Source organism: Rhamphochromis sp. 'chilingali' (genome assembly GCF_963969265.1).
Source record: "Rhamphochromis sp. 'chilingali' genome assembly, chromosome: 20".
Lineage (NCBI taxonomy): Eukaryota > Metazoa > Chordata > Actinopteri > Cichliformes > Cichlidae > Rhamphochromis > Rhamphochromis sp. 'chilingali'.
In genome coordinates, this window is record NC_137947.1 from 12372661 (window position 1) to 12392775 (window position 20115).

General features: G+C 42.1%; 1 protein-coding gene across 2 annotated transcripts; it reads left to right on the forward strand.

Moving 5' to 3' along the window:
• Positions 1-5647: 5647 nt before the first annotated feature.
• On the forward strand, positions 5648-19368 carry ppp1r21 (protein phosphatase 1, regulatory subunit 21). 2 transcript variants are annotated; one of them, XM_080869575.1, is made up of 22 exons: positions 5648-6333; positions 7520-7588; positions 7843-7989; positions 8154-8255; positions 8377-8541; positions 8643-8701; positions 9978-10072; positions 10291-10343; positions 10512-10661; positions 11150-11251; positions 11345-11433; positions 11524-11660; positions 11862-11954; positions 12358-12485; positions 13034-13183; positions 14112-14204; positions 14507-14761; positions 15101-15136; positions 15254-15370; positions 15828-15926; positions 16035-16163; positions 17836-19368. In XM_080869575.1, exons 1-22 carry the CDS (start codon positions 6274-6276, stop codon positions 17863-17865), a joined length of 2358 nt encoding a protein of 785 aa, XP_080725701.1. In that variant the 5' UTR covers positions 5648-6273; the 3' UTR covers positions 17866-19368. The 2 variants fall into 2 exon arrangements, with proteins under 2 accessions (XP_080725701.1, XP_080725702.1); XM_080869576.1 differs by having other exon boundaries at positions 8178-8255.
• The last annotated feature ends 747 nt before the right edge of the window (positions 19369-20115 follow it).

Here is a 20115-nt window from a genome sequence, read left to right on the forward strand (position 1 = left end):
CTCAAAGCGTTGCATGCTTCCTCTTCAAACCCGTATCCTCTTCCAAGTGAATCTATTTATGAAGCGAACGAGTGCATGTTTGTAACAGATGAAATCTAACCTCCTGGTGTTGACATTTTCTCCTTTTATTTTTCCTTTTTTGTTGGTTTTGTGCTAAAGGAAAAATAAATTACCACTGTTTGGAAAGGAGTTCCTGCTCTTGTAGAAGAAAAAAGAAAGAGATGCAATAATTAATCCTCAACCTTAACTTTCTGACATTATTCCATGGTGGCATATATCAGTCAAGTATGCTAGTTAAACTTTACAATTAAGCGAATGAACGGAGTAGTATTATGATCTTGTTATGCGATAAACTTACTACACGCGAGCCGCGTCTCGTTTTCAGGATTAGCAAAATGTGGATATAGTATTACTCTGCCACTGCCAAATTGAGTTGCAAAGTTAGCTAGGACTTTGCTTGATTTTGCGCGGCCATTGCAGCACAGCTGTTTTCTTTCGGTTTGTGTTTGTTCGTTTGTTTTCTTCCCAATCCACTGTTAATGGGACATCTTTTCTCATGTTTGGCGACAACCTATGCAAAGGGTACATCTGCCTTGTTTTGCCAGGTGTTCGCTGCGTGTTCATAGGTTATCCTCCATAAATTTTCTTTTTTGTGTGCACATACACATGTGCGTATCACAGTGCATGCTGACATCAGCTGGACCCTTGGATGACAGTCACGAGAAAGAGTTTAAAATTTTTTTTAATTCTTCTACTGACAAATACAATGAATATAATGTACTATCGTAATGACACATCTCCCTGCTACTGCTGTACTGTAAGAGCTGCTCGGTGCTCTGCTTGCTTTTGGGCTTTCTGAATGCAGAGTTGGCTAATAGTGAGGCGAGGGGGAAAACGGAGCGGATGGTAAATGACCGCCACGTCTCACGCCAATATTTGGATTTGCAGTTTGATTATATCTCTGGCCTTGTTTATGATACCTTGTACTTTAGATAATTACTAAGTTATACAGGTAATTTTGAGTTGGCTGATCTTGTGGCCAAGTTAATTCACATCTTGAAGGAAGGTGTGTGTGTGTTTTTTGTTTTGGGGTTTTTTTCTGTTCTGAGACCCACAGCATAGAGCATCCAAATGTAAATAACAAGAAGGGGGACAGTATAGTCACAAAGAAGTCAACTCTGTACACGCAGTTGCTCGCAGGCGAGATGCTGAAGACGCTTGTTTGTGCTCTGTGCTGTGCCCTCGGTTTTGGCTGGCTGCTAGTTTTTCGTCCTTGCTCTTCCTCCTAGAACAAAATAAGGAAGTGCACGTTCTCTTCTCAAGCTGTGAAATGGAGTGTTTATTGTCAGTTGATTGCACGCGGTTCTCTGAGGGGAAGTTGCGAGCCACTTGCATAGAAGGCCACAGTTTTCTGTTTTTTAAAAAACAAACAAACAAAAAAACCCAAATAGAAGCAGCGTACAGTCAACAGTAGCATAGATGAGTGATAGGATAACAAGCTGGAAAATGTATTCCCCCCCCACTGTACTGGATCACATGGTGTGACTGGTAGTATAGCGTGCATGGTCGGTGCCAAACATTTTGTCGTGCCACTGATGCAAAACTGCAAACTGGCTGCTTTGTTTTTTTTTGTTAATATCTATAAACCCCTCCTACTGCCACACTGTAATTGTGATCTGGAGTTTTTGAATCAGGAAACGGGCGATGACTCTGGTCAGTACGGTGACATAACCAATCTTTTGGTTTACATTTGTCGCTATTGAGTGGGAACTGCTCTTTGCAGACTAAGCCGCAGTTCTCAGCTGATAACCGAGTGCATACACTGGTCTTGTTTAGCTGTGGAAAAAAAAAAAAAAAAAGAACAAATTGTTGTTCATTAATCATCACCTTATTTATGACTTTAATTTATGGGACTTTTTCCCCCGAACGCATCAGACACTGGTTATTTAAAATAAATGACTAGGCACAGTAATTTTTTTCCCTTCATTCTGTGAACTTCCTTTAATAAGTATTTTTGTTTTTCTCCTTGTTTATTTTCAGCAACACACCTTCCTCCCCCTCCCCCCCCCCCCCCTTTTTTTTTTCTGTCTTGTTACAGTGATTAAGTATTTTGCCAATGTCTGTTGTCTTTAGAGCGGGTGTGTTTTCAATTTAACCATGACTGCCAGGTTTTCTTGATGTTTTTGTTTTGCTTTTTGTTAGGTTGGATAGAAAACAGTTAATTAACATTGATCCTGAAACCTTTTTCTGTTGCCAAATCGATGTACAGCTGGGGTGTAGATAAATTTAAGATTGATGCACCCAATCCCCCCCCCCCCCCCCCCCCCCCCCCCCCACACACACACACACACCACCCCATGCGCACCCCAAGTTCTTCTGGGCTCATTTAATCATATGGTTTTGTTTAGGTATTATGACTTAAGTAGTCAAAGAAACTGGAGATTAGCTGTAAGACTCTTTTATAAAAGTACTGCCACCCCATAACTCATGCTTCCAGGTTTTGTTATTGAATGTTTTTGAATATCACTGTAAAACTGGATCTGAGTTACTCAGTCTTCAAGCAGCTGCTGTGTAGTTTTCAGACCTACTCTTGAGTGTCGGGACAGCCGCAGAGAAGTTTTGGAGAGGCTAAAAAAAATCAGCCTCATCCTTTCTGTAGCACTTGAGAAATAAAAGAAATGTTTGTCTCAAGGTGACACCGAGCCAGTCGAGTCGATCTGTGGGTGAGCTACCAAAACATTTCTGGGTCCCAGGACTTGCACAATTCCAAACCCAGTTCCCTTATTGCTCAACAGCTGTTATAAAATATTAATTATGTGATTCTGTTGCATTTCCTAATTTCTTATGGGTGTGCTGAGCATTTTTTTTTCTTGCATTTGACAAAGCTGCCAACCCAGTATGAGTTTGTGTCAGTTGTCTGCCATGTCCATTGGACCGACACACCTTTTTGGTTTTTGTATGCTAACCTCTGTTGATAAAATGTTTATAAGATTTATTTTCGCCAAAGATATGCAATTGCATTATATATGGTATTACAAAAATATTAATAAAAACCTGTTCTTGTTTATTGCCGTGTGCATCTTTTGGTTTCTTTGTGGAAAATGGGGCTTGACTTGAGTGGGTTTTTTTGGTTGATTTTTTTTTTCTTTTTTTCCTTCTTTCTTTTTTTGTCTGTAAGAATTTTTTGGATCGATCTTGTCACCTGCTGCGAAAGCCACAAGATCAGCGATCCTTGACTCTGTGGTTCTCAGTTTTCACATAACAGTGCTACAGCTGGGAGATATTTCCCACCAAGTCCAGCAGTTTCTTTTGACTGCGCAGGCTTTGCTCAGCACTAAGTGTGGCAGCACCATGACACTTTCCCTTTCTGTCTTCTCCTTCATGTTTTTTTTTTTCTTTTTTCTTTTTTTAAATGGCCGGCTGCCAGAAGTGCACCTCGCATTAATGTAAATTCCAGGGCTGCGCCAGTGATGGATGCATCATCAGATGTGCTAACGACACTCTTTGCTGTAAGTTAATTAGTCATGGAGGACTGTGGGATGAACACAGTGTGACCCTGAACAAGGGCTTGTCTGACTAGCCTCAGGCCCACTGGCACAGCTCTATTGTTCAATAGAGTCCTGTGTGTCGATGGGGAAGGGGAGGGGATGGGGATATTGGAAGGAGGGGGGACTTCTCCCTACTGACTGCCTCAATTCAGCTGGAAATCAGAGCAGCATCACCTCCCCTTCCCCTCTCCCACACGCCCCTAGCAACCACGCCACGCCGACAGTTGCCAGGCAACCAGACAATGCTGGAGCCACTGGCTGTGGTGTGGTGTGGTGTACGTGTGAGAGAGTTTGTGTTTGTGGCCGTATACATACATTTAAGATCGCTGATGGTGGAGACGACGACAGAGGAAAATAAAGAAATAGTATGCGGCCGAAAATCTAAAAGAGATTATTATGGATTAGGTGAAATTAATCGTGTAGGATTTGCGCAATGATGGGTGCATTAGCAACATGTCATTTCACTTCTAGTCTAAATGAGGTCATGTGCGTTTTAAGGGGGGAAATCACATCCTTGACAGTGCTACAACCCGCTTGTGATTTCTGACCTTGTTTCTGTTAATGCGACACACACGGAGCTGGGAAAAAACCAAAACAAAGCGAAACCGAGCAGTAAATAATTTATCACATCATTTTTATTGTAAATGGCATTAGGTCTCCTAATGGGAAAGCTAAGAGGAGAGGAAAGGATGTCTTAATAATGGAAAGTGTCTGTGTGTAGGCTACTGTAGGGAGAAAGGAAATGTATCCTATTGAAATAAATGATATTTAAAAAGAAAATACACTTAAATACACATTTGTACCCTTATAAATGAAAGCTTACAGTTATACACCATTCTGAATTTAATCATTAGTTATTATTAAACTCTGGCTCTCTTCCACAGCGTGTCTTTTGTCCTGTCTTCCTTCCATCACCCCAGCCAGTTGCTATACATGGCTGCCCCTCTACTGTTTCTGACCGAGGTCTCTTCCTGTTACAAGGGAGTTTTCGTTCTCACTGTCACCAACTGCTTCTTCATATGGGTTTGTCTGATTGTTGGGGATTTCTCTGTACATAAAGAGCTTTAAGACAATTGTTGCTGTGGTTTGGCACTATATAAGCAGAATTGAATTGAAGAGAAAGGTGGTTTAAACATACTACATCTACCTACCTACATAGGTGTAACAACCCTGTGCTAGCTCCAGGGCAGATATTTTTGCTATAAACTCACACCATCTTTCTCAACTAGACTACCACACACCCCAATCAGATTTAAACGGCTTGGTAAAGTAACATAACGACAACTCTGATGTATATAAGCACAGAACAAAGAAGACAAGCCCATTAGCCACAGATCTTCACAAACTGATTGGATTGGGAGACTCATTTCTAGAATTCCTCATCATTTTCAGAGGACCAACTTCCAGACATGCCACACACACAGTATTATAGTAAGAGTATCTAATTTCAATGTTTGAGAAGTAACAATATTTTAGTCCTTTACAAAAACGCCAAATACAGTTTCATCATTTGGGTTATGTGATCAGCTGCTGATAGCCAAAGAACTGGCAGTATGCTGATTCTGTTCTCTGTCTCCTTCCTCTTTCCAGCACCACTTTTTTTCACTTTGCTTGCTAAACATAATTTAAAAAGCTGCTGCACCAGCTAATTACTTTTTAAGACACCCAAAAAAACATACTGATGCATTGTTGATGTCAACTGGTTCACAGTCATTTTGCGAGCTGACAGGAAGTAAGGTCAGGAAGTACAACTAATTCATTTGCCTGCATGCTCCTTCGTCATCAATACTTTTCACTATAGAAGTCTAGTTTAATCAATGGAGTGTGAAATGACTGAGAAAATCTTTGAAGAGCTATAATCAAATTAAAAGTCATTCAAATATATACTTCATAACAAAAAGAAAAGAAAAAATAACAATACAGTGTGCTACAATTTAAATGACAGTAAGTAAATGATATCTATCTATCTATCTATCTATCTATCTATCTATCTATCTATCTATCTATCTATCTATCTATCTATCTATCTCTTCAAACGCTAGGTGGCGCCCTGCTTTCTCCTTCTCCCTTCTTCTCTGTTTTCTGCACTTTGACCTCGGTGCTCGCCTCTCTTGTTGGCTCAGACTTCAGGAGGATTTTGCGGGTTAGCTAGAAAATGAAAGTATTCCTTCAAATGAATGGGGATTTAGGGCTGTTTTGCTAGCCGAGCAGCCGCTACCTTTACTCTCTAATAGGATTTGCGGACGCCGCGGGTCACCGGCTCCTGTCAGATAAAACCACATACATGTGTCGCTCCTCGTCGGGGTTTGTTTTGCTACATAGCCTCTTCGCTTCGCTTAGCTAACAGGCTCTGTCGGCGTTACTGGTGCTAACTTGGAAAAAAAGGGGACATTACTGTTAGATCGGAATAAACACGTGTTTTGGGAAATGAACTGTTGACCACTGTCCGTTTTATTTTCCGGGACTGATGACAGACCTACTGTCATAATGTACCCGAGTTCAGTTCTCACAGGTAGCGGAAGAAGCCTTGTTGGATTAAGAAATTTTACCAGTGGGCTAACCGACCTGAGTTAGCCAGGTTACAGCTCACCGTCTCCGACGTCAACCTTGCAAGTAACTGACACCGTGAACTACATACTAAGCTAACCGGACAGCCTTTGGCCAGTCCGGCTACTGAGGATTAACGTTTCCTAGCATCACCGGTTGGCGACTAGATAGCGTCGCCATGGCTAACGTTACAGACCTGCAGACAAAATACAGCAAACTGGCACAGGAGTATTCAAAGGTAAAACACCGCCTCTGTTTACTGCTAACGATACCTGTTACCTGTTATTGCTAACAAGGCTACTACACAGAACCTGTCAGTGAGCTATCAGCGTCAGCTACCCGGTGTTTTGTGCCTTGCGTGAACTTGAACTCAATGGAAAACAACACCTGAGATATTTATGATTAGTGAAGTGAAGTGAAGTGAAGCAGATCAGCTTGTCAAAGACATACACATAACTTAGACCATAGAACCTACTTTGTTGGGTATAGCAGAAGCTAATACAGTTCACCTGGAATAAGGTAGATTATCACAGATGTAGGCTAGCCGCCGAGGCTACACACACAGGTGTCATTATCAGCCTGTGTGTAGCTTTAATGCTTTGTTTGGTGCATTTTCCTTAGGCTGCGTGGGAAAATGTCTTGCATGCTGCATTAGAAATAAGCGGTGTTCAAAGGATGTAAACTATTGTTTAATGGTTAAACAGTTTAGAGACAGTAAAGCCTGTGTGGCCTTTGTTTCTGTGTCAGCTGACAGCTCCGGGAGCGTTATAGCTGTTTCCTGTTCCACTCTGCTCCTCCCCACCAGCAGCCAAACAGTGTATGATCCTCAGGAAATGCTGACTGTGTGATTGTTGCACAGACTCTTGCTGTAATAAGCATGTCTTTAGAGGCTACTGATCATACAGTAAAAAGCACTGAGTTCGGGTTTCTCCTGTATGGTCAGTACTCATAACTCATTACTTATAAATGTGGAAAAGTCACTCAGTAAGCAAACTTTTCTTGACTTGAACTTGAAGTATATTAAAAAAAGAACTGACACAAGCATGCCACAGTCTGACAGACAATACGTTTCTTCTTCATATTTATCTCAAACGTAATATTTTGGGCTTATAGAGAACGGTAAAAGTCACATGATTTATAACAGAAGGCAAAATGAGAGCAACACTGAAACACACTAATGGATTCATCTCAATTTTCTTGTTTTTGGAGTCATTAGGAGGCAAAATTGCAGCGGAGACTATTATTTGATTACCTGCTCTGATCTTGTCTACATAGAATTGAATAAAAAATCAAAACTACACATAATTATTGAGCAGAGATTTGCCGTGTACTCTTTATTTTAAAATCGCATTTGCATCTCAAACAGCAGTTTGTACTTTTTACATCTGAATGGTTTTTTTCCTCTGTGTGTGTGTACTTCACAGCTACGTGCCCAGAACCAAGTGCTGAAGAAGGGGGTTGTGGATGAACAGGCCAACTCTGCCTCACTAAAGGTACAATGATGTATATTTAAAAAAGAAAGCAAAGTATTGAGAAAGCAAGCATTGAAATGACATTGTAAGCAACTCTGTTTTTCATATTTGCAAACCAAATGTGATCACCAAGTCTGACCTGTACTTGTTGCAGTGTTACCATGAATTATGTTGCTGTCGCACAATGACAACAGAATGACTTCATGTTGTTTTAAAGGCTGTGATTTGCTTGCATGTGTTATTCATCAAAGTCATTACTTTCTTTCTGCCATTAGGAGCAGCTGAAGCAGAGAGACCAGAGTCTGAGGAAGCAGGAGCAGGAGATGGACAGTCTCAGTTTCAGGAACCAGCAGCTGGCCAAGAGGGTGGAGCTGCTACAAGAGGAGCTGGCTGCTAGTGAAGCTAAGGGCAAAAAGGGGAAGGTGAACATGAGGGGAAAGGGGGAAATGCGGGAGTGGCTACACAGTGGACTAGCGGGAGCAGCATATATTTATTTATTTTTTTGTAGTGGTCTTAAAGTTATGGTAGTTTCACAGTAATGTTTGTCTGACAAGTTGATAGTTAATAGCCCCCCAATCTCCTCCAGAGTAAAGGAGACTCTCCTTCACAGCACGGCCTGCAAACCCAGAGTGTTTTTGATGAGGACCTGCAGAAAAAGATAGAAGAAAATGAGCGACTTCACATCCAAGTAGGCAGCCACGCGGTGCTTAGAGTGCATGTTTAAAATACAAATTTTACAGTGAATGTGTCTAGGATACGAGGGGAGGTCACGTATGTGACAGCTGTGCTTCCTGCTGTGTCTTTGTCAGTTTTACGAAGCAGACGAGCGGCACAAGAAGACGGAGGCTGAGCTGAGGGAGCGACTAGAAAAGCTGGAGAAGGATGCAGAGCAGCACCATGGCGTCGTGGACGGGCTCACCACAAAGTATGCAGAAACGATCGAGCGGCTGCAGAGTGACAAAGCACGTTTAGAGGTAAGGGCTCAGTGGGAGAAACATTGAAGTTGTTCACACAATTGCCAATTTTGATAACATTTAATTTTTAAAAAATTATTTTTTTCCCCCTGTTTTTACAGGTGAAAGCACAAACTCTGGAACGAGAAGCAAAAGAGTGCAGAATGCGAACAGAAGACTGGTAAATATACATTTTATTCGTAGTTTGAATGATTTAATTCTTCTATAACATTGTTCAGCATAGTAACTGTAAGTAACCATGTGAGTAGGGATGGGTATCGTTTAGGTTTTATCCGATACCGGTGCCAAATCGGTACTTTTGAAACGGTGCCGGTGCTCAAACGGTGCTCAAACCGGTGCTTAAAGAATGGAGAACACAAAATTGGTCCAAAAACCTCTCATGTTCAGCTGTTTTTTGTAAAAATATAACAATGTTAGCCTTTTCTGCAGCTATGGGGCATATATGGTATCACTCTTGGCTGGAAGCAGTGCTTAAACAATGGAAAAAACACAAACTTTGTCCTAAACCTCATGTTTAACTGTTTTCCACTTTTTCTTTGGTCATTTTAGCCTTTTTAGCCAGGGTGAAGGGAGTATCTGCCATCAAACAAGAGGACAGCCGCATGTAGCTATGATGATGTTTGCTAGTTCACCTTACATGCATTAATGTAATAACGTGGTTAGCCTACTCAACGTAAATTAGCTACTCACGCAGAGAAGAACGGCTGCTGCTGCCTTCATCATCCGTCATCATTTCTGCTACACTGGCAGGGCTAGGGGCCTGGACTCTCCTCTTCGTGTTTTTGGGGGATGTTGCATAACAGGCAACCCACCCGCAGTAGATGTGCTCGGTGTGAGGTCTCGCAGCAAGCTATCAAATACGGCGCATTTCTCGGCTTTTAAAAAAAACGCTATGCGTCGCCAGGTGTTTCATCGGATTTCAGGTGTTACCTCCTTTGACAGTATCACAGTATCAGCTTAAAGCACTTGTTGCAGGCTGCTGAGTTTGCATATTTTGCTATGAAGTACAGCCAGACTTTTGACCGCTTCGCCTTGGACATTTTTAATCTGTAGCTCTGCTCTAACTGAACGTACGTACCTGGCCCCGCCTACTATCCTCGGAAACGTAAAATGATTGGCTAGAATCTAAAGTGTATCACAGCTCAGGAAAAAAAAGCACCGAAATAAAGCACCGAAATGTGCGCTGCTTTTCGGTCTGGTTACTACCGTTTATGTCAGAACCGGTGCCATCATGGCACCGGACACCGGTACCCATCCCTACATGTGAGTGTTGAACTGACTTTGACAAATACAAGATATGTACATAATACATTTTGTAGAGCCATGATGCAAATCTTGCAGTACACATTTCTGCACATTGTATTTTTAAACTGAATTACACAAACTTGAAATGCATGTTGGGAGCAGCTCAACACTTCTTCGATCTCCCTCTGCAGCCAGCAGCAGCTGAGGCGGTGCCAGTCGGAGCTGAACAGACAGGTGAAACAAAGCAGCAGTGTTATCCAGGAGAAAGTGCCCTTTAATGACACCAGTGAGTATCTGGTACTATTTGAGAACATTTCCATCCTTGTCAGTGATACTATAACTACACGCTACCCTGGAGTAAGCACTGTAACGCTACACACGACTGTAACGCTGCGCCGACGCAACCAATTAAACTGTGTTTGCAAAGTTAATAAAAGTTCATTGCGGGGGTTGAAGTTCTGCTCTAGTTTACATGCTGCTTTTTTTTCTCCTCCATCTCTGCAGAATTTAGTGACTACAACAGCCTAAACGTGCCATCACACAATCGAAGGCACCAGGTAAGTGAGAAAACAAACACATTCGGGTGTATTGCAAGTACAGATTCACATCTCAAGTAACCACCTTTAAAAATATTACCTGTACAGCAATGTAGCGATAACACACTGAGTTGCCTTTAGGTAGAAAGGGTGGTAAAGTAGCGATCTGTGCACTGTGCCGCCTTTCAGCTGAAGGCCCGGGATGTAGCAGGCCAGGCCATGAGTTTCATCCAGGATTTGGTGGCTGCTCTGTTGAACGTCCACTCCTACACAGAGCAGAGAGTACACATCTACCCCCTGGACTCCTCTATTGAGACCATCTCCCCTCTGAACCAGAAGGTGAGGCAGCCATACAGGGAAGGTACAGGCATTCTGTCAAATACAATGCATGCTGGTGTTCAAAGCCATTATAGTTTTGCATTTTCTAATCAGCTCTTATTTTTTATTTCATTTTGACTTTTTATTTTAATTCAGTCGGTTTCCCGAGTGGGTTCCTTTGTTTCAGTTTAGTTCTCATTGATTGAAAATGTTTAGTTTTAGTTGAGTTTTTATTAGTTTGTTTTTTTTAATGACTTTTTAATGATTATTTTATTGAGGGTGTATGTCAGAGGCAAGATTTTAGGAAAATCAGTCTAGGTATTACAATAAAAAAGCAGTCTTGCAAACATACAAGGTGCCAGTAAACACATCCATCTAGGAAGTCGCAATAATTTTTTACCAGACTAACAAAGACTTTTCACATCTGGTTGTAGTTAACTATGCTAGCCTTATTGGTGCCAGATAAGGAGGCGCATTTCGTTTAATGTACGTTCCTTCTCTTAACCCAGTTTTCTCAGTATCTGCATGAGAATGCAGCCTATGTGCGCCCCCTGGAGGACAGCTTTCTCCAGTTATACCAAAGCATCACAGAGGACACTGTCACAGTACTGGTACGTTTTGGATGGAGGGTGTGGAGGTCATATGTTTGTTTAGAGACAGAAAACAAATTGACACTAATTGTGATTTTCTGTTTTGAATGAAAGGAAACTGTGGTCAAGCTGAAAATTTTTTCTGACAACTTCTCGTCATACACCCACTTTCTCCAAAAGATTCTTCCCTACCAGTTAAAAAGGTCAGCAGTGTGTGTGTGTGTGTACACGTGTGTGAGATAGAGACAAATAGAGTGGAGGAGGCTATTGTGATGGGTGTCTTGTGCTTTCAGCCTCGAAGAAGAGTGCGAGGCACCTCTTTGTACTGCTGCCCTTAGTGCGAAAAACCAGGAGCTGCAGAGTGACATCAAGCGAGTGACATCTGTGTTTGAGAAACTGCAGAACTACATTAACCTTTTGGCCTTACCCAGTAGGTTATCACACAGCATTTGAGCTCTTTTTGTCTAAAAGCTCTCAGTCAGTACTGTGCCAGAATAATTATATACATACATATTCATTTAAATGCTGTTTTTCCTGAAGGAATAGAGGAATTTGGTAGTATGTAAATACAGCAGAGGGTTTATGAAGTGACGAGCAGACATGTCTGACGAATGTGCGCGATGTGTCTCAGGTGTTCGGCAGGATGCCATGCCACACAGCAACACGTCAGCCGTCTTCACCCAGCTGGCCGCCTGCCTGCACAGTCTACATGATGCCATTAAAGGTGGGTGGATCTGTTTTCGTACACAGATTTCTTTATGTACTTCATTCATAAATAGTACAGCAAAAGCAGCTTTTTAAGGACTAAATATCCAGAAGATTCAGTGTAAAGTTTATTCAAATGAATCAGCAGACGGAAGCATAATTTTTTGCTCTTTGGAGAAGAGTCACTTTTGTAGGCAATTAGCTGTGAGAATGGGTTTCTGTAACAAGCGCCTTTGTTTGGGTATTTTAGTTAAATGTTCACTCTTGCAGTTTTAGTGTATGAGAATATTGTGAAAATCTGTTGGTTATTGTTAAAAAAAACACCGGTCAGGGAGCGAGGCACTGATTGAGCCACGTTTATTAAGCTAAATTTGGAACATAAAGCAAATCCTGCTGTTCTTTTTTGCTCCTTGTGTGTCCAGAGATGTCAAAGCATTACAACCAGAAGGCCAACATTGAGCGGGAGCTCCCCACCGTCACCCAAAAGCTCTGTACCACCACAGAGTGCCTCCTGGGATCTCTGGGTTCTTTAACTAGCTGCACCGGCAAGGTATGGCCAACAGGGGGCAGGCAGCAGCCAGGTTTATATCTCCTGTAGTGTATGTTTAGCTTCAATACATAAAGGCGTAATTGTAAGTAGCAGTGAGTTGTCTCTGCAACTGGGTCACATTGGTAAATTGCCACAAATGGAAGAGCACAGAAGTGCGGGACTCAGGTGGGCAGCGGTTAAACGTTGAAAGACACAGTCCAAATTGCAGTCTGTACAGCTGCTCCCCAGCAAGAGCACAGGGATGAATGATTTTTGTGAATCGAGCGAATTGTCGGCTGAAGTGTGTGTGTGCCGATTGGATGACACTCCACTGGGTTGCAGCACAGCCCACGACATGTGGAGTGAGCTGCATTTTGCAAGCAGGCAGAGGCTTAATTGCTCCAACATTTATCTTCCTCAATACTTGGTGGTGGAATTGGCTCTCTGCTGTAAACACAGCGGCTAATCTCAGGGTAAACAGAACGCTGAGTGTCAGGGTTTCTTCAGCTGAGGAGATATCCGTTTTGTTTGAGAGATCTGACACGTGATGTCGCTGTAACTTGCTGCAGATTGCCACCTTCTTCAGCAACAACTTGGACTTCTTCACATCATCGGGCTACAGTCCGAGAGGCAGCACGGCAGCTCTTAACCCCGTGCAAGCAGAGAGTATGCTGGCCAACAAAAAGAAGGCAACAGCCTATATCCAAGCTGTCAAAAAGGTTAGTGTGTGTAGCATGCTATTTCCCACTTTATTCCCTTTTCCCTTAAATAGACTTTACTTGGGCTGGCTGAGAGGTTCTGTCTTTCAACTACTTTTAGTATTTATTATGCCTTTAAATTCATATTTCATGTTTTTCCTACTGGTTGGATCGTTGCAAGTGCTTAATATCATTTAGCCGCTTCCCAAAAGGGGATCTTGACTTGCGTTCGGAGTGCAGCTCCTCCGTCTTGTACTGCAGTTGGCAGCACAGGAGCAGTGGTCCCCGCCCCCTCACGTGCCCTGGAGAACCGCCCTGAGTCGGAGGGCCGCTTTAATCGACACCTGCAGCAGGTGGAGAACTGGTTCACGCTCCTCTGCGCTGACTTGCAGAGCAGAGCGAGGGCTACCGTCACCAGCTGCAGTCCGAAACAGTGGAGTTGATTCGCAGGAGAAACCCTCATCGGAGCAGCAGCTGATTATATTGCTGAGTTATTTACTTGTCACAGAGTACTTGGCAAATAAAATGTATGCAGAGGGGGGGGACGAAATGAAGCGCATATATGCACACACACGTCTCCCAACCACAAACAGGATTTGAATCAGTAGGAAACACTGAAGCCTTTCAACTTACAGCTCACAGACTTTAGATCAGTGTGCTTAGTGAGATTAAAAACACTGATTTGTAATATCTTTTCAAAAGCATTAAGAAAGTCTTTGTAAGTATTTCATCTCTCAGAGAGTCTCATATCTACATTTTACATCTTATAAATGTTTTGATCTGCTTTTACGTTGTTTTTATATTTTATAATTCCATTTTTTCATTTACTTTTAATCAATTTGAGTGTTATTTTAAGCCTGCTTCTGCAGAATTCAAATTCTTTAAAAATATTACATGGATTTTTAAAAATGATAAATGACTAAAATAAGTGTTTTATTCACCCATTTAGGCCAAGCCCCAGTCTGTTCCGTACAGAGAAGCCCTGTCAAACCGTCGCATACTAACCAGCTCCACTGAGAGCAGAGAAGGTCTCACTCAGCAGGTAAAAATACAGAGATACGGATAAATTGGTGATACAAGTAGAGAAAAAACTGTCCTGTCTTAACACAGTCGTGTCATGTATTATCTGAGGTGTGGACAGCTAGCAAAGCTGTTGATGTTTTACTTTTTAAAGTGCCCAATGTTTCACATAAATGTGTCACTTTATCAAAGTGCGAAGCCATATAATAAAACCCAGTGAGGATTATTGTATAGTTTCCTTCTTACAACTCCTAACCTTTGCTCGTTTCCGTATCCACAAGCTCACTGTCCACTTCTCTCCTTCTCCCCATTGGCCTCCTGCAGGTGCAGCAGAGCCAAGAGAAGATTGCTCGTCTGGAGCAGGAGAAGGAGCACTGGCTGCTGGAGGCCCAGTTAGGGAAGGTGCGGCTGGAAAAGGAGAACCAGCGCATTGCGGAACTGGAAGCGCAGCTAGCAGCAGCTCTCGGGGGAAGTCCGAACTCGCAAACGGCTGCAGCCGGCGCACTCACGCGGGGCCACGAAGAAGCAGCGGCAGAACTGAAAGCTGCAGAAAAAGAGCCGACGCTGTGCACGAGCCTGGTACTTCTCCGTGACCGCTCGGTCTGCTGTTTGCTTTCACTTTGCAGGGGAAATTTTGTGTCCTTGGCACTGATTTGTTTCAACAAAGGGAGTATTATTGTTGTTTTCTTCTGGCTTCCACACTAAGCCGGTTAATAAAACACAGACGTCCAAGAGCTGATGTGGCAGAGTAGGAGAATGCTGTTGTTATTCAGTGCTGAGATTGCTCTCATAATGTTTGTTTCAAGTAGCTGTAACACGTGTGTTGTAGTTAGTAGCTATATCCTGCATGTCTGTTTTTGTGTTTTTCTTATATATTTTACATTTGTCTTACTTTTCGTTTCTTTTTTTTGTCACCAGGTTGGAATGTTGTGCACAACACCTACAGATGAGCATGTGAGTGTCCGTACATCTGATTAAAATATTTAAGTGCAGAATTTGTACCCATCTAATAATGCTCCCTCCAAGGACAACAAAATCTTGTGTAGCTTGATGTTGTGTCTGACTTTGCAGGTGGGAGACGAGGAGTCTAGGGAGCAGCTGATAAAGAGCCACTACATGGCCAGAGTAGGAGAGCTCACCACCCAACTCCAGATTTCAGATAGCAAAGCTGTGCACTTTCACTCTGAGGTGAAGATCTTACTGAAAGTTGTTTATCAAAGTAACTGTGTGTCGTAAGAAAGACCGTTAGTTTGCCTTACAAGTACATATTCTCTTTGTGCTTTGAAAATGGTTCTCGAGTCGGGGTTATTACCATCTCCACTGAAAAACCGACACTAAATATTTTAAGTAATATGTTGTGTCTTACCCTCGATGTAAATGACTTGTTAAAGTTACTGTCACTTGCCTTAGTTTGGCATTATAGCAACAGAAATGTGCCTGATGTCGAGTTAGACGTGACGGTTTAACAGCAGAGACTAATATTGTGGATTTCCTGCAACTTTGACACTCTTCTTAAATAAACCTACTTTTCAAAGAAATCCTTCCTGTTATTGCAGCTTTTGAAACCGATCTGTAAAGCCTGCCAGACATGCTTTAAAATCATCAGGGCACAGCAAGTTGTTTACTTTTCTCTTTCCCTTTGTAGTGTCGAGCTTTGGCTAAGAGATTAACCATTGCAGAGAAGTCGCGGGAGACTTTCAGTGAGGAGGTCAAACTGGCTAATCAGAATATCACACGCTTGCAGGTATGATGCACTGCCAAAGAGCTTCCAGTTATAGCATAAAGCGTAAACATTAGCGTCCTTTCAAGTCAAAAAGCATTCACTTTGTAACTGTTTGGGCCTGACACGCAGGATGAGCTGGCTACGACTAAGAGGAGCTACGAAGACCAGCTTAGCATGATGAGCGACCATCTGTGCAGCATGAACGAGACTTTGAGCAAGCAGCGAGAGGAAATCGACACGCTCAAAATGGGCAGCAAGGTATAACCTTTTGAATTCCAGCTTCTTTTGCAATATTTTCTTTTTAAAATTTTGGTTCCCTCTCAGGGTTTGCTCTCAGCTGTGAGGTGCTGCCAGTCTCCAGTTAGGTTTCTGAAATGTTTGGGCGGTGATATCATTTGAATGCGTATGTCAACGCAACAACATTAATGTGTAGACTTTGCTTACGTATATACATTCAATTTGGCATTAATTAAGCAAGTTAAAGTTAAATAATTTCCCCCAGGGATCAATAAAGTATTCTGATTCTGATTCTGATTAAAGTTCTGGAGTTGATTCTAGTTCACGCTGGCATTTGCACTTTTCTGTGAACACTAAAATGTGTGGTCAACGTCAGCTGGTCCAAGTGAAGAAGGTCATCGTTACAATGAGAAAACAACACAAATCCACCAGCCGAATAAACAGTTCGATATATTTTTGAGAGGTTAAATGGTGGATGATCACAGGATCATTTCCATAAGCAGAGGAAAAAAGCCTTTAAACATCCTGCTGAGTGAAAAACACTCTTCCAGGAGGTAGGCGTATCGTTTTCAAAGTCTGCCATAATGAGAGTAAAAGGGTTCACCACAAGGAGCAAACCGGTGATTAGCCACAACAGTAGAAGGTGCAGATTAGACTGCCAAAACACATCTATAAAAGGCCGACCAGCTCAGGAACAATATTCTTTGGACAGATGAAGCTAAAATCAACTTGTAGCAGAATTAAGGGGAGAAGAATGTAACGGGGCGGGCTGGGATCAGCTCATAATTCAAAGCATTAATGTGTGATGGTGTGGTCACGCTCGGCTTACAGTAACGATGGGTCACTATGGTTTATTGGTGATGTGACAGAAGGTAGAAACAGCTGGGTGAATTACGGAGTGTATCGAGCTATACTCTCTGCTCAGATTCACACAGATGAAGCAGGGTTGATTGGATGGTGCTTCACGCTACACATGGACAGTGACCCAAAACATACAGGAGTTTTTTAAGGTAAACAAGTGGAATATTCCGCAGTGGAAATCCGTCACCTGATCTCTACGAAAGTGAGCGTTCATGTCAGCGAAGCAAATGTGTTTGGCACGTGAATAAAGCTGACAGTAATTCCTCGTTGAACATTTACAGACCAAACCGTACCACCACCCTGTCCCTCCAAATCTCGAAAGAGAAGCGATACGGCCACGTGGAGTGTGAAGGATCAGCCGCTAGTGAAGTGTGACATTGTAAAGTTTCTCAGTTATGAGGTGAAGTGGGAGGTCAGCGGTGGCGTTGCGGTTGTTGCGAGGTTTAATGGGAAAAGCACCTGCCGCAGACGTCTGAAAAAGCCATTAAGCTACAGGAGCAGTAAAGGAGAGGGCTGTTTTTTTTTTTTTTTTTTAAGAAGAAAAAACGTGCATGCCCCTGCTTGTGCGCACACGGATGGCTGCATGCTGGGAAGTTTCAGGACCCGGCATGTTTGTGATCTAAAGGGGCGATTTTTCTCTTGAAGGCCAGCACACCAGCCTCAGCATGTTTTTCAGTTTTTGAAACGGAATACGAATTTTGTCTGTCTTAGTCACTGCACTGAAATGCAACACAGAGCGTTAGCTTTTGCACCAACCCTGGATATGGCTTGCTTTGAGTTTAGAGGACTGAGCTCACTTTTTTGTGTGTGTGTGTGTGTGTTTTTTCTTTAGGGAAATGCCAAAAAGAACAAAGGCCGCTAGTGCTGCTCCTCAAAACTCAAGCTCCATTTGACGCCACTATAAAGGCACCCTGGGAGAAAACCTGAACCTCGAAGCCTCCCTGCAGCGTCTTGGTACCAACACTGTCACCAAACCACAGGATAACCACCTGAGCCTGCAGTTCCTCCACTTGAAGGCAGTACAAAACTGTTTGGAGGCTCAAACACATTTGACTGAAAATGCTTTGTTTTTCCTTCCCCCCCCTTTCCTCGTCACAGAAGTACATGAAACAAAACAATTTGCTAAAAAACAAAAGCTTTCCAAAACTGGACCAGAAGTTACTGCTTGACCTCTGTGTCAAACCACGCTGCTTTCCCAACAGAAGGAGCAGAAGAAGATAAACAGCTGCAGCAGCTGAAGTTTTTAATACTCACTGAAGTCAAGACTTGAAGACCAAACCCTGTTAATCAGTGCGTGTAGTCGTCCAGCTTAATGTGCGTATGAGAGACGGTGGAACTGTGCATTTTTATTGCTTATCTGTAACAGTACGTGTGTGTGTGTGTGCGCGCTTAGACTGTTGTGTCCTCGTGTGACTGTAGCACCAGGCTTTACAACGTAAGTAATGTTTTACAACTACCTTTTTTTTGTTTCTTAGATCAAATTTGAGATAATAATCCCCCCACGTCCCTTCTGACACTAGCATATAACACAAGCTTCTGAAAAGAAGGGCTTTAAAATCCCAACCATAACAAAGATATGCTTAAATTCATTCCTCATTTTTAAGAAATCTTCAGTCGTCTAGGAGTGGAGGAAAGAAAAGATGTCTGCCTCGAAGCACTGATTAACCGTGTTTACTTTAATGGGAAGGGATGGACAAGTTGGAGCTTGTGAAATGATGTCAATTTATCTCTGTGAAATTATGCTGTAACAAGTCATTTTTATCACCAAAGTAAGTGCGGATGTGCACTCAGAAGCCTGGCGGGGAATGGCAGTCTCTCGACGTTGTACGACGTGTGGATAAAAAAGGGTTTATGTGAATATAACCTCATTTAAAATCATGTAATTGTACTGTACAATGAGTAAAAAAAATGATATAGGCCTATATACAAGAGGCATTTATTCAGAGGTTAAAAAACTTTTATTTTCCACAAATTTTACAAACTGACATCTGTGGCTAGTTTAGTGTGTGTCTCGTCTAAGGCTACAATACAGAGATGTATCGCAGAGGGATCGGCCCACACTGGAACTGGTGCTCAGAAAACTTTTGAGTCATGGCAGAGGGCAGTTAAAGTTTACACTAAAATTGTACTTACATGAGGTAAAAGGAAGAAAAGCCCAGAAGTGATTGTGAGCAGTTCATTTAAATCCTTTTGTTTGCCAGTCTACAGCTGCCAGCAGACCTTTGATCTGACAGGTTTGCCAACGCCCTCTAAACATATTTAAAAAAAAAAAAAAAGCAAGAAACTTGTATTCTCACATTGTAACTTGTTGAAAAGCACACATCAAATATGTGACGCAAAATAAAGAGCTTGCTCAAAACATAAATGTGTCATGTATTTAGAGTCACTTGGTTATTAATCACTCCTAAAATTGACCTAACTTTACCTGCTGCGTTTATGGGGGGTGAGGGAGACTGGGAATTGTAAGTTGTGTATAATTTAAAAAGGCGAAAAAGCAGTCGCTAACACACCCAAACTACTGGGAAATGAGGCACAGACATGTGGGGACTAGAAGAGCAGTTTCTGATGCCGTCATTTGTTTTGAAAAGAAAAACGTCGTTTTATAGAAATTCGCGATGCTTTCAAGTACTCTTGGTACATGACTGAAGAGTACAGTAGCTCTAATAAGAAGTTTGTATAGGCTGCAGAATTACTATACATAATACCAAAGGCATTTATATTACTGTAAAGTTAGGCGATTTAAACACCCTGCTTGAAGTTGTGTGTTTTATACAACTTAAGTTTTTACGTGCTTTTGTTTTGTAAACAGCGGTGAAAGGGCAGACGAGATTCTCTTTTTGTGTGTGATGAAATAATGATCAACTTGTCTTTTCTTTTTTAAAATTATTTTTTTAATCTTTTGCTAAACTGAATAACTATCACAAGGCCAAAGGTTGTAATGACACACTTTATATAAATGTGGCAGTTGGGTGCTATGTTTATGGTTAGCTTTGAAACATTGTCAACCGTATCTGAACTCTGATAGTTACTGAGTGAGCATATTAACATTAATTTGTCGAAATATGAACTTAGTAAGTTAACGTATGTCCAGAAATAGTCAATATTCTGATGT

What these genes read in the sequence shown, in the direction of transcription:
- ppp1r21 (XM_080869575.1), top strand. Translation starts at nt 6,274, where the DNA reads ATGGCTAACGTTACAGACCTGCAGACAAAATACAGCAAACTGGCACAG. An exon ending in ATGAGCGACTTCACATCCAA is followed by an intron (nt 8,256 to 8,376) that starts GTAGGCAGCCAC and finishes TGTCTTTGTCAG; the next exon opens with TTTTACGAAGCAGACGAGCG. An exon ending in AGAATGCGAACAGAAGACTG is followed by an intron (nt 8,702 to 9,977) that starts GTAAATATACAT and finishes CTCCCTCTGCAG; the next exon opens with CCAGCAGCAGCTGAGGCGGT.